At 41.2% G+C, this 15,172-nt stretch overlaps 1 protein-coding gene across 1 annotated transcript in view; it reads left to right on the forward strand.

Moving 5' to 3' along the window:
- Positions 1-416: 416 nt before the first annotated feature.
- The window catches only part of LOC118771586 (aryl hydrocarbon receptor repressor-like), a 31,604-nt gene continuing 16,848 nt past the window's right edge, over positions 417-15,172 (forward strand). The window contains exons 1-2 of the mRNA XM_036519593.1: positions 417-478; positions 2,128-2,309. Of these exons, the coding sequence (XP_036375486.1) occupies positions 417-478; positions 2,128-2,309 (244 nt within the window). The remainder of the gene's footprint in view (positions 479-2,127; positions 2,310-15,172) is intronic.

The raw sequence follows: 15,172 nt of genomic DNA on the forward strand, positions 1-15,172 counted from the left end.
CGTGGAGCATATAATGTTGCAACTTATGTTTATATGCTAATATGCACATTCAGAGAGGAAACAGCCTGTCTGTGCACCTAGCATTATGTCACTTTCTTGCCTTTATGCCATTGGCTCCAAAATGTAAACAACAATTCCTCATAGAAAACGTGGTTCTGAAAAAAATCTTTTGTCTGTTTTTGTTTGTTTTATTTTGTTTTTAATCGCAATTGTTTTAGCGTCTGCCAATTAAAAAAAATAATTAATGACTTCTGTGAGAGATTTTGAATCTCATGCCTCTAAATGAGAGCTGAAATGAAGAACCGTGCTCAGAATATGCACTTTATTTCAGTCACATCACAATCAATGACGCGTTTTGTTTGCTGTTTTTGGTCTTGAAATGAATATTATCTGTCACCTTTCCAGAGTTCGAGATCATGATTCCACCGGGGGATTGCCTGTACGCCGGCAGAAAAAGACGGAAGCCCATTCAGAAACAGTTAAGTGTCCAATATCTTTCTGATACAGGATGGAGGAAGTTGTTTCTGAGGTTTCGTGTTGTCTGTTTACACTGTTCTTTCATAACGTCCATTTCCAGTATTTGTAAATTTATAATTCATATAAACGGAGCGTTCTGGTTGCATTATTTATCTGTAAAACTATGCGTTTCTAAATGCTTCTGTCAGATTTTATACTTTGGTTTATTATTTTACTGTTATGTGATAGTGCAAATCAGTCTTGCCTTACCATATATTTTACTTTATAATGTAGACTATAGGCCTAATAAATAACTAAAGACCCTAAATTATTAAGAATAATTTAGTATTCTCTTTGGCTGGTGTCCGATAACTCTAGTTTTATATTTTTAAGTCTTAATTAGTCTTACTTTCATCATATTATATATTGCCCTGTATTCTAAGGACAGATTTGCTTTGTTTTGTTTTCTTATGTTAGCATCATTAAAGCCAGAACGAAATTACATGAATATTTTACGGAGTTTCATAAGTACAAACACATCCGAGTGTTACCTGTCCTTTAATATAACACACCAGAGTGAACATCAGAAACAGTGATTAGTTTCATAATTTTTACTGCAAAATTGTAAATGGTCCGTAATGAGCCTGCTCTTAATGAACTGTAGGTTCTTAAAAAAAATCTTAACAACAACAAAAGCCGTAATTGTAATAATCGTTTATTGAGAACATTGAACACGAGAGGGAACGCAGTCAGTAGGGGTGAGCCTTCAGTCCTTCAGTGGCTGCCTGTGGTCTCAGGCTTTATAATACTTGTATACATTGATGCCAGTGCCTATCATTGGTAATAGTGTGATAAAGATGTCTGATACGTTGCAAAAAAACAATTGGTACATTAGTGCTAATTCAGTGTCTTCAGAGTGATTCGCTACTGATATGATAGACAGAAGTTTTAGAAACTTTTTTTTCCAGTAATGTGTATTTAGTCTCACATATGCTGAGCCTATTTTTTTGATGAGGCAGAAGTGACAGTAAAAGTTGGAGCATTTAATAATTAATATCTTTCTTCAAGCTTTTTTTTCAGCATCAAAGACAGAAAAGTTATCTCCGCTGTTACATAGTTAGGGCTCATATGTGCCTTATTTCTTCATTACCACAGCGTGTATCTTTGTGCGTGATTTTACTTGGGTGAGAGACAGAGGTGCTGGAAGCTGTGCTATAAGGGGAAATTGCTTTGCTTCATTTTTGTAGTTACATTACATTATTGTCATTTAGCAGACACTCTTATCTAGAGCGACTTACATACACATATACAGCTAGATATTTACTGAGGCTGTTATGGGTTAAATAGCTTACCCAAGGGTAAAACAGCAGTGTCCCAGTGGGGAATCAAACCACCAACCTTTTGATTATGAGCCCTGATCCTTACCACTATGCCATGCAGCTGCCCCATATAGTATTATTATTACTGGGTGCAACTGTGAACAATTGCCACATTAGATGAATGAATCTCATTGGCCATGGTTCACTGCACCTTGAGGAATCAAATATTTTCCTAACCCTGGTGAGTTTAGAGATATCCAAGTTAAGAGATATCCAACGACTCCACACTCCTGAGTGATTGACAGCTGTCAGGCACCTGTCACTGACGAACCTTCTCTGTTTGTGCCGGCAGGAAGGCAACGCCGGCGAGCCAGAAGTCCAACCCGTCCAAGCGGCACCGGGACCGGCTGAACGCGGAGCTGGACCGGCTGGCCAGCCTGCTGCCGCTCCCCCCGGATGTCATCTCCAAACTAGACAAGCTCTCCGTGCTGCGGCTCAGCGTCAGCTACCTCAAGGTCAAGAGCTTCTTCCAAGGTAAGGCCCCCGATTGGGTGGCGTGGTTCTGTCCCCTCCCATGGATGTCAGCCCAACCAATCGCACTCGTAGGGGGCAGGGTGAGGGAGGATGTCCCTCTCTCCTTTGTTATCAGTGAACAAGGAGTCTATGTTGTAAAAGCAACTTCCACTCTTTACCATCGCTTGTTGTAAAGGGTTGATTCTCGTTGAGTCATTCGATTGGTCAGTTCAATAATGTTTCTGGAGATGGTATAGTATTGGAGACATTCCACCTTGTGTTCATAACTCATAGATGGCCCTGCATGCTACAATGCATTGTGCATGTATTGTTGATACATAGAACCTACAAATCAACCTGTTGTTATATCTATAAACCTCTCTCTCTGTATGTAGAAGACAGATGTGCATAGAAGTGAATGTAGTGATTGGGATAAGTCGTCTTAATGATGAAAATGATTTTTTTTCAAAAATCTTTCCCTGTAAATGGAGGTGACAGGGAACAGGGAACATTTATTTCCTCACAGAGTAGTTAACCAGCCTTAATCCAGACTCAAAGTGCAGGTGACCTCGGGGATAATTTTGCTTCCCTTACAGATTAGATTGTATTGCCTCCAACAGGTGATGTTACTGTCCTGTTGAATGCTGGATTTATGACTGAATGAATGAACGAATACTCTGTATGTATGAATGCAATTAACTTACTCTGGCTGGAATTATTCCGGATCTTAATGCATTTATTTCCCCTCAACTATGCAATTTCAGTCCCTGTAGAATGTTGACAACCCTTAACAGGGTGTTTTATCACCGATGCCAGATTAGTAGGTAGTCTAGATCTGTTCTCTTAAATCATGCTTTTGTGTCTGTCTGAGGGTCCCCGGTGCATTCGTTCACTGTAGAAACAGGCCAGCATACTTGGGGCACATCAATAATTAGCACGTTTAGTCTGGCTCTGTCTCTGTTCTCTCTAATCACTGTGCCATTCTCCATCCGTCCTCTGTTCAGTTATTTATACAGCGCGGCAGAAGAAAGCCCCAAAAATGATACAGCGAGCACTTCCCTGACACAGATGTCAAAAATAAAACGGCTCAGACAGCCAAACGAGGCTATGTGTAAATAAAAGATCACTACCCCCCCCTGCCCCTTTCTCCGTAGATACGATTTCCTGTAAAGGGACATATTCACAAGCAAATAAACTCAGAGGAAAGTGTTCGGCCAAACTCAACAGGCACTCTGTCTAAATCCTAGCTGTAAAGGTGTGTGTTGTGTATGTTCCTATAAACATTGTATATGTTTATATATTTATATATATATTATTTTATGATTTATATTTTTTATTATGTATATTTTATTATTTATTATGTAGATATATGTTAATGTGTGAGTGTGTGTGTTTACATGGCAACTGAGAATGCTTAGTAAGTGTTTCTTTCTCAGTTCCCTCAGCATGGTGTTAGCCTAAGCGCGGCCCTTTTCTTTTGATAGGGAAATGGGGAAACGTGTACGCATGACTCATTGTTGCCAGAGGAACATACTGTAGTTGGTAGTGGTTAAGGAACTGGGTATGTGTTATGCTGGGTTTTATTCCCAGGTGGCTCTGCTTCATGCACCGCCTGCTGTATTGTAAGGTACTGAATGGCTTCATTTAACATGTCCAGAGGTGTAAATGGGTCATAAGTAAGAATATAAACTATGTAAGTCATGCTGGCCACAGATGTCTGCTAAGAAAGTGAGTATTGCAAATGGTTATGATAGATGCACACCTGCATCTGTCATGGACCATACCCCCAATTCTGCTAGGCGCTTCACTTAATCAGCCTCCTGGTATGATTATCCTTTATTTTTCAGTCAGAAAGACTGACATTCATCTGGTGTGAGACGTCAGCAAGTAATAGCCATGTTTCACAAGTGACAAAGGGATGAGGCACATTCAGATCATAGCTTTCATTGCCATCTATCCCAAGCCATGTGGTGGTAGTTATATTGATTCACACAGTGGTAATGAACGTTTTATGTATAGGCAGATATTATTTTTTAATGTCATCTCTCTGTATCTTAAGTTGATTTTGTCATGTATTCATATTAATATTCATTCATGCTAATTATGATCATTGTAGTTGTGTATTTCATGTAACTATGCCATTTCAAATTGATTATCTACAATTGCCAGTTTGGAGTGAATCGCATTTGTATTGTGACTTCTGCTGAAAGGGATCAGTCATGTAAGAGCTGATGGTCTGTTGTTTTTGGGTAAGTTCCGTAAAGGTTCTGTGTTGATCTGCTGAGTGGTGGCTCTCATGTTTTCAACATGGACGACAGTGCAATCTCTTAACTGAATCCACAAGTTTAAACGTCAGTTTTTTTTTCATTTTGTGTTTCCTTTGATGCACCCAGGCTCACCATCTCTCTGTCTCCCCTTCCTCACATCACCTGTTGTCATTAATGACTCAGGATGAGTTGTCCAGTCATGTATTTTCCATTTTAAGCAATTTGTGATCTTTCTTGAAAAAAGTTACATGTTAATATATCCATTGACTTGGGTCTTGACGTTCACGTCAACCTTTTCAGGAAAAGCTAGTAGTAGAAAGAAGCATTAGAATATGAAACGTGTTTTCTACAGTGGTAGTTAAATCAAACTCAAAGTTAATAGACTGATCTAGACATTCATTAGGTGTCCAATGAATACCTTTCACCATAGTGAAGGTCACTGCCAAGAGTTTGATGAAACCCTGCTGCTGAAACACTGTTTTGAAATTTATCTTACATATATATGAAACGAGCACTGCTGAAAGGTATCAGGTATGTGTATAAAAAAGTTTTTTTTAAATAACAACTTGTTTTAGCTTATTTGATTGCTACTTTAGCTATCACACAAGAATACAAGAGGCAGCCTCCCATGCAAAAATATATTTTCTAAAATATGTTTTCAATATATTACATTTTTTAGCTAAATTAATATAGTGAAAATATGTACATTATTGCTGTTTTGGTGTATTGAGATATATCTCTGCTTTTATTAATATGTTTTAAATGTATTTGTTACATATTCTTGGGCTAAAAACATATTCTCAGTACATTCTCAGTATAAAATATTTAATTTTCATATGGGTATCCCTCACAGTCACTAAGACAACCACGTTTGTGCATAACAGAAACTTTAGCTATTTTTGTGGTTTGCAGGCTTAACTCCAGCTCCTTTGTCTGTGTTTCATCTTTCTGCCCTTGTTATTCATCATTTCTTCTGTAATGAGTTATTCTCTATAATAGCTACCAGCAGTCCACGTTAATATGAATCAGTACGCCTCCATTATGAGTTCGGCTAGTTTATACAAATTAAAAGAGCATTCTTGGGACAATAGTAAGTCACTGTTGTTGTCCCATGCAGTGCTGTGTGTGTGACACGATCAAGGCTGTGATCTGGTTTGAGGCCGATAAAGGGTTTGCATGTATAACACGAATGAGCTCATTACTGATACTCCCGTACGAGACGGATGTCGTGTCCTTTCATATCAGCTGTCTCTCACGCTCACGCGGTCATATCTTGTCGGGTAGTCTCACGTCAGTAATTGCATAGATTAGTCCTGTGTCACTGAGGCCAGAAGGTAGTGACCCCCAAAGTCGGGCCCGGTCGGCAAACAAAGCCCTGCGTCTGAATAGGGCCGAGCCGGCAGCACCCCATGTGGAGGTGTAGGACTCTGCTGTGCTCGGTTTACGTCACAGCGAAGCCCTTTGTTGGCCCAACACCACCGCTGGGCCTTTGTCTGCAGTGATTACACTCAAGACTGATGGCCAGTCTGGCGCTCAGACAGCCTAAATCACAGCCGCTAGTGGCGAGAGTATCCTCACTTCTCAAACTGACCTTTTTCGCCGTTATTTTCTTGTATACTTTATACTTTCAAAGACTCTTTTTAGCCAAATGCTCCCCCAGAAAAGTGTCCAATGGACTGAGACTTTTGACTTGGCAAGTTCACACAGATATACAGTACTGCATCATACAGAGAGTCAAAATCCCTGAGCTGGTCAATAAGATGTGTTTTTTATGTCGTGTTAGCAACATGATACAGCACATCAAAATTCATGTCAACTGCATGAGAGAAAAAATGAAAAAAAGCAAAGCAGAGGAGCTCATAGCAGGCAAGATGTTTCCCAGCGTGTAAGGAAGTAATCTCCCTCAATGGAAAACGGCAGACAGCAGTTATGGGTGATGAATGCTTGGCTTATTCACAGCGATGGTAGCGTGACTGTTCCCAGGCCAGGCGTGAGCGCAGCATGCAGGGAAAGAGGAATCGCTTTTTCAAGTGTTTCTGTTGTAAACATAAGGCTGCCGGATTGGCTGAAGATCAACCTGTGCGCTCTGGAAATGATGCTGTGTCATTCAGGCCTGCTGGGCCAGAAGGTGGAGGAAGTAATTCAAGCTAAGTCACTGTATAAAGAAAAAGGCTGTAGGTTTGGCAGCAGCATGTACTGGTGAATTCACTGGACTTGTGGTCAGAAGGTTGCAGGTTATACTCCCAGGTTCGGCACTACAGTATAGCTATGACCTGAACTGCATCTCTAAATATTCAGCTGGATGAATGGATTTTTCAAAAGACCGAAACAGTGTAAGTTGTACAATTGATGTCTGGGATGCCTTTTATTTCTTATCTAAACTTTGTTAAAGTCACAAATATTTCCATTGGATGTATAACGTTTGATATACAATAACAACGGCAAGCTTTCATGTTTTAATGTGTATTCAAATAATGTAAAACAAATCATGTAATGCAAATCATGTATTAACTCGTGTTATGTCATGTTTTGCGTGATACTTAATATCTCCAGTGATGACCTCCATCCGTCTCCCCATGTCAAAGAGCAGAGTGTCGGCAGTAATGCCTCCCACAGACCCCATCCCAGATGTGTCTGGATGAAGTGAAATTAAGCCAATGATATTGGCAGCCGTGGCAGCTGTGTCTCCGACCAGCAGGTGCTGATGTGCTGTGTTTACAACCCTCTCTTTAATTCAGCTGTAATCAGATGTAATCGAGCGACATACAGACAGACACACACACACACACACACACACACACACACACTCACTGACACACACAGCTGAAATGACATGGTAGAGTAGTTAAAGGAAAAGAGATATTACTTAAGTGGAAAGCCTTGGTCAATTAGGTACAACAAACCTTTGCTGTAGTTTTGATTCACATCCATTCACAGTCGTCAGTAATCTTGTCAATAAGTGAAGCAGAGAGTGAGGTATAATCAGAGTTGGGAAAATAACTTGCAAATAATGAATCTCCTATGTTAATAATACATATATGTTTCAGAGAGAAGAGAAAACAAAGTTTAGCAAACTGTTTTTTGTCACAGGCTAAGAGCAGCAACACCTTAGGCAATCCCTTGAAAAAGAAATCTCCACACTGAATAATGAAACTGCTCTTAAAGGACCAATTTCTCATAAATTATTGTTATTGTTGTCACACAGTAATTAAGTAACAAGACTTGTCTCAGTGGTTCTGAAAGGAAGCGAGGACCATGGAGAGTGTTTGGTGTGCGAGTCAGTCAAGTCAGTCAGCACATGTGTGGGACAAAGAGAGTTCACTTTCCCTGCTAACACTCAGCTGCTTGTTTTTGTCAGGTGACATGATTTAAAAATACTTTATTTCGGTCACAAGCACTGTTCCACCCTTCTGACATACTTTTTGGTGAAATCTCGCATTCCAAATGCTTGGCTTTGGCTTTTAACACAAGTGTAGAATCTGGCTCTGCAGAGTTCTTTTTTGATCTTTGTCATTTTTGTCTTCCTCCATTGTACCCTCCACCCCAAGATAATTAATGGCTTTTGTTAATCCTTCGGAAGCAGCGCCACAGACTTTAGGAATTTATGTTTTTTGAAGAGAAAGTAGTCCGGGAATAGCTAGGGTTTGTTTTTAGACTGAATTGCTACACACATTAGCTTTACTGTATGAAACCTGTTTTTGTGAACTGTACATGCCACACTCAAGATCCTTCCCGTGATCAAATGCTGAGGAGGAGAGGATATCCAAGTTATCCATTCGCGAGTGCATTCATAAAACCAATCCGAACAAGATGCGAAATCTGCCTCTGCTAAGACCCAGGCCAAGATGATATGTCATACGTGTAGCATGTAAAGTAATGTCATTTGCTATCCTTGGGCTAATCATTTGCAAAAGCCTTGTCCCCCCTTCCTCCCCTTCCATCGACACATACACACACGCAACACATATTAGCGTAATTCACTTACAGTGGGCAGCATCAAAGCCACTGCATGAGTAAGCACCATGCTGCCAAGCAGGGAACTTAAAAAGCACGTAATTACAGTGCATGAATTCCAAGTTACAGTCTCACAGAAGTCACATTGTCCCGATTAATGGCCAAAATAGCCGTGCCTTCTGGTTTCTGTTCTGCTCAGAGTCCGCATTCAGAGAGAGAGTCGGGTCCCCACTTTGTTGGAGATTGGATCTAAAGCACGCCAGCCCGGTCGCACGCAATGCCGTGCAAACACAGAAAATGACCCCAATATGTCATAAACGAGATTAGCATAAAGCCCCGCCCCTGCCGATTCCATTAAGAAAATACTCATCCTCGCACAGAATATCTTAATCGAAGACATTTTGCTCACCTTTTAAGGGTATTGCTGTGGTCCGAGAATGCAAAACTCCCAGAGGAGCTCTTTGCTTGGCTACAGTAAGGATTTAAGAACATAAGAAAAATTGAAATGCATTTCCTTCAGTTCATCTTGGTGAAGGCTTGACAGGTTCACTTTTAAACACATACTGACTTCTTCCATCAAGTCTTGGGAAGTCGTAAGTACATTGTCCTATGATTCTTCTACGAGAAGGCAGCACAAAGCGCAGTTTAACATCTTTTGCTGTGCTCATACTGATTTTTTCCCAGTTCATTTGCTTGCACCTCCAGATTAGCCTCTGGCCCGTGTACATGTTGCGATTTTCACGCAGGACGGAGTGGCATTTGCATCACAAAGCTTCGCTGACAGCCGTGGTCCCGTGCGAAGCTGCTGTAAAGCCAGGACCTGCCGTGCTGTTCGGACACTGCTGTTACCCACTGAGACGCGGCGCAACACACTCTCAGCAGCCACTGTCTCAAAACCCAAGCCGGTTACACCGTCACCAGTACCACAGCATCACAACAAAACTAAGCATGCGGCATGGAAGCCAGGGCAGCCCTTTATTATTACTACAACGGCCGTGTGAACAATAGATTTCCATTGAGTTAAGAGCTTTTTCTGAGCCATTCTGTTAGGGGCGGGATTTCAAAACATTATACTGCAGTGAAAGCTTTCCTTGAGATGTAGTTCCATTGTCAATTTGAGTAACACAAATTTCTCAAATTTTCAAATGTCATCTACCAGCCCTGTTTCTCATATCAATACTTCTTTTCATCACATTTCACATTTTTTTGAATGGCTGGAGATATGTTTATTACACATATATGAATATAATGGTGATGTGAGTATTGTTAGATATGCATGTACAGCAGCCACTCTCAATGACACCAGCAGGCCCTTTAGGCTGAGGGTTGGTTTTTCTGACTTGACGGAATAGCACAGCGTGCTTCAGTCGGCATGCGGAGGACATTATCAATCAGCTGGTCTCCTGTGATTGAAGGGTTCCTCCTGCAATCAGCTTCCACCCGGCTTCATCTGAGAAACCAGCCCTTTCATTCAGAATGCCCTTGGTCCACTGACACCGTAGGGTGCTTCTGTTTTATATGTAGTTAACGCATAGTTTCATCCAGGGCCATATACAGAGCAAGGCAGTTAATAGAGCAGTAATAAACACTCTACAGTCCAGAGCCACAGAGCCAAGTATTATCTTCACATTGACATTTCATTAATGATTGACTTAGCAGACATTCTTGTCTTGAGCAACTTGGCAGACTTGTGTTTTACATTTTGCATTGGACAGCTGTACAGTCTTTTAATGAAGCAATTCAGGTTAAGTGTCTTGTGCCAGGGTGCCTCAGTGATATTGTGCATAATGAGAAAGAGACTGCTGCCGTCTGGGAAAAGCAGAAGAAAGACTCCCCTCTACTCTACAGCTCCATAGCTGCGCTGTCTCTTTAAGAGGCTGTGGTTGAGTGGCTCAGTGGGCAGGGCTGGCGTGGCTGAGGGAAGAGGGGACTGCGTGACTATGAAAATGACTTATGAAAATGATTTGCCCATCAGAGGTCCATGGAGAGCCCAACCTTGCTGAGGTCAGAGAAAGCCCATTCCTCTGCTCATAGACCTGCCCGTGAAAGACAAACACACACACATGCACACACACACACACACACACACAAACACACACACACGCACACACACATGCACACACACACACACACACACATATTCACACACACGTGCACACTTACATTCATTGTGTGTGACCATTCATAAATGAACCCTCTTTAGGTATGTACACAACCACCTCAGTATTGTACACTAACAGCCTAAGAGTTCAAACTAGCAGCTGTTAAGTCCACTGCAGACCTTTAGAATTATTCTTGTTACTTGCCAGCAACAAGAGATAAGAAATGCTTGAATCCTCACATTTGCAAAATGAAATACATAATTTTCCTCTTATTCCTCTACATGGGCTTATAGAGCTTTTAAAAATCTTAAAAATCAAAGTCCTGTATTGAAGTAAAGGTAACACTTCGGCTACACTTTGTATCTGTAGATAAACTGTGTGAGAGACGGAGGAAGAGAGACAGACAGAGAGGCAGAGAGGACTGAGAAAAAGAGAGAGGATGAAAACCAGTCAATGGATTCCTTCATGGGGTGAAAGGGCCATTGTTGTGTTCTGAATTTAGTCTCAATATTTACAGTTAAGGTCACGCTGAGGTTTGCATGGTGCTTTTAGCATCTGTATGATCTCATCCAGTTGGGTCTCTTTTGTGAGAGTCACTAGATTGATAGAAGAAGTGGTCCATGGAGATAACATGCATAATGATCATTACTTACTGTTACATACTGTGCAAAGATATTGACCTCTTGAAGCTTTTCTTAGTATAGGACCACTTTTGCCTTTAGAATCATTTCCTTCAGAACAGTTTTCCTCTGGGCAAAATGCATATCGAACATGTTTACTCTGAAAGCATTTCTTACACCTTTTATTGATAATTTTAATGTTTAAATAATTGTGTATACTGAAATATAGCTTATTTTTGGTGAATGTCATTACATCTTTAGAGAAGAAGCCTTAATGTTTGGCTTCAATTAAGGTACAGCAGTCTTGTCTTCCTAGCTGATTTATAGTGTATTATTATCTATAGAAGTTGAGTCTACTGAAGGCTTTGGGACAGAGCAGACCTGTTTGTTAATGGGTGGTTGTGAGGCTCTACTTTCTTTTTACTGGTGTAGCAGACTGGTGAGCCCTGCTGCTGAGAGCCAGTCTCCCAGACAGACAGCCTGAGTCACCCAAGCATTCCATTAGGTAATGGGGCAACAGACATACATGTGCACTTTAAGGATATACAGTCATTTTCTGATGAATGTCAGAGGAAGTTAAAGGCTATATTTACTGCCCCTGTTTCCATTGTGGATTCAATGGAAGTCTTAATTTGCCATCAGCTGCTGACTTACTGTCAACAGAGGAATTCCCTCTGTCCTGGTACTTTGCTTCTCAAGCCCTTTTAAGAGTGTGTGTGTGTGTGTGTGTGTGTGTGTGTGTGTGTGTGTGTGTGTGTGTGTGTATGTGTATATATGGTTTATTTCTTCTTATTCAAGGTGATCACACAAGATATCCAATGCAGACATCTATCACAGAACTCCGCTCTCTGACCATTGGCTGTAGTGCCCCCTTATTGTGCATTGAAGCACTGCATCTTGTATCTGTTTCTGCTCAGGGGCCAGACGATGCTGGCCTTTCATATCCTCTCCGCTTAGTCATGGTCCATATTTTATGTCCTTTGAGAATCATCCTTTCTATGGCTGATGGAACGGATTATGAATTACCTTCACAGTGGATCTGCTTGAGTGTCCCTGTCTGAGAGATAGTCTGTGTATGTGACAGTGAGAGGAAGAGAGAAAGGGAGTAAGAGGTAAAAGCATATGGATTTCATTTTTTCATATGTGACGACATCTCAGTTTGCTTCCGCTCAGAGCATTCGGTGATATATAACGGACCTTCAAAAGTACTCATGAAAAAAGGTTTTCTCAAAAAAGGAAGAATGTATTTGAAAATGATACCTAATGGAAAACTGCTGAAGGTAACAAAAACAGTGTCAAGTCAATAGCCCTTATGATGCTGATTCATAAATGTTAATGTCCAAATAAATCGTTTCACAGTTTTTAAAAAATTGCCAAATAGTCTGTCTCGTGCTTTTGGTCAGTTTTTTTTGGGACTCAGAGCCCTTTGTTATCTACTGTTTAATAAATTTAGAATGCGAATGGCTTAGTCAAGTCAAGTACAGTATAGTATGGAACAGCACAGTAGAGTACCGTTGAGCACACTACAATACAGTACAGTCCAGTCCTGTACAGTTTGAAACAGTACAAAAGAGCACAGTTCAGCACACCACAGTAAAATACAGTTCGGTAATGTGCAGTATACTTCTGTAAACTATATGCCAGCTCAGCATAGTACCGCAGTACAGTAGAGCTGATAACACTGTATCTCCCTGCAGTAGATTACTGCACAGTTCAGTGTAGTGCAGCGTGGAGGAGATCTGGCTCAGAGTGAATCGGAGCTCGGTGCTCAGAATGAGTTGTGGCTCGGTGCTGTGGCTGGTGTGAGAGAGCCGCCCCCCCTGCACGCGATGTGCTTCCATCCCTGCAGTTTAGGAATTACCCGTCACGCTCTGGGATTCACACTGCTGCATGTCTGTCATCCTGGGTTTCATAATGAAGACACATTCACACACATTTAAACACACACATACAGACACACAGGCATTTAAACACACACACCTCAACACACACACGCACACACACACACACGCACATCATGCTAGTGTGTGCAGTATTCTCTCCTTTCTCTCCATCTCTATCTTTCTATCTTATGTGTCATTTTCAGTATTGAGCATTCAGCATTTCAGTATTGATGTGGCCTACACACATTGACACACAAGTAGTTGCATACATGCATTAATACATGCACACACACACACACACACACACACACACACACCCACACACACGCACACGCACACGCACACGCACACGCACACGCACACGCACACACACACACATCATGCTAGTGTGTGCAGTATTCTCTCCTCTCTCTCCATCTCTATCTTTCTATCTTATGTGTCATTTTCAGTTTGACTTTTTCAGCATTGATGTTGTTGTTGATTGACAATTTTTTTTGACAAGCATCATTTCTTACAGGAAACACACTCAAACAGTCCTAACTGTTAGATAGTGAAGGGACAAATTAGAATAGCTGAGCTGAATTTTTTTCTGTCAAGCTTACTGTTTGAGCTGAGTCCCCATTGGGCATCTAAATCTACCATGTTCAAAATGAAATCACTCTAATCACAACAAGAAAAATAATTTGTTCAAAGGAAATGACCATATTTAGAGTAAATCTGGTTGTTTACAACTGCCATCATTAACATGCGGAAAAAAATGTACATCAATTTATTTAATTGTGCACACAAAACTTACCTGTAGTCTTAGTAAATCAGGCCCTAAGTCTAAACTGTTCTGTCTCAGGTATATGCTGTGTCTTTCATAATGAAGACACATTCACACACATCTAAACACACACATACAGACACACACGCATTTAAACACACAGGCACACACACCTCAACACACACACGCACACATAAACACACGCACACACACATACACTGTGTCTTGTATTTGTCTGTGACTGTGATCTTTACCCTAATGACCCTGTGTTTTCCTCAGTGTTTTCTGTTTTTGAATTTAGCAATGATATTTTAAGAACATTGCATAATTTCTAGTATTTCTTGTATAATCCTCAGTGAAGGACGGTTATGTTTTTTTCATTGATTCATTTCCTTTTTTTCCTGATGTCTGATATCACACTAAACACATCTTTACTTCTTTAAACATGTAAAAAGATTGCATTGCGAAGCCTTGCTCTTTTAATCATCAGCATGAAATAAAATTCATTAGCATGTTTTAATTATGTTAGAATTATGTTTCCAGTGTAACCAAGGTGGCGTTTCCTGTGACAGAAGTGACAGAAGATGTGAATGGGTTTGTTTCCCAGATATCTTCCCTCTGTCCGGAAGAGAGCAGGGGTATCTGTCCTAGGACATGCACTCTGACCCCACTGTGTGCTATCTCCACCATCAGCTTTCAGTCAGATGTTTTATCTCTAGACCTTCTAGAGTCAGCACTGAACACTGTGTCTGCTGATTGGATGAGCCCTGATCCAAAGCTTACATTGTTGTTACGCAAGATGCGTTTGTACAGCTGGACGTTCACTGAAGCGTCTCCAGGTTAGCGTCTAACCTGGGATTCAAACCTTGACCTTCTGGTAAAAGGCCCATTTCCTGGTCCAGAATATCACCCATATGAATGAGAGTGTGGGACCTGAAAGCAGCCTGTGGCACCTTGGGCCAAGAGGAAGCCTTAGCGCTCAGCTGGAGAGCAAAAGCTCTCCATATAGCAAAGGCGAGGGAGCAGTGGGGTGAAATGGAGGGTGGGATTGGGAGAGGGGTGGCTGGGCTTCTGAGGTCTTGTGGTGATGGTGCAAAGGCCAGAGGGGACCTCTCAGTGTGGGGTTTATGAGGTCCGGTCAAGTCCTGTCCTGGCGTAGCTGAGTCTTCTCTCAGTTCAGTGAAATCTGAACAATCACTCAGCACCTGACCATCACCCACCCACCCCCACCCCCCCCAAAAAAAAAAAAAAAATTCACCTCTTTGGAGTCCTTCCAGGGCTTGTAAATATGA

Source organism: Megalops cyprinoides, chromosome 24 (assembly GCF_013368585.1).
Source record: "Megalops cyprinoides isolate fMegCyp1 chromosome 24, fMegCyp1.pri, whole genome shotgun sequence".
Lineage (NCBI taxonomy): Eukaryota > Metazoa > Chordata > Actinopteri > Elopiformes > Megalopidae > Megalops > Megalops cyprinoides.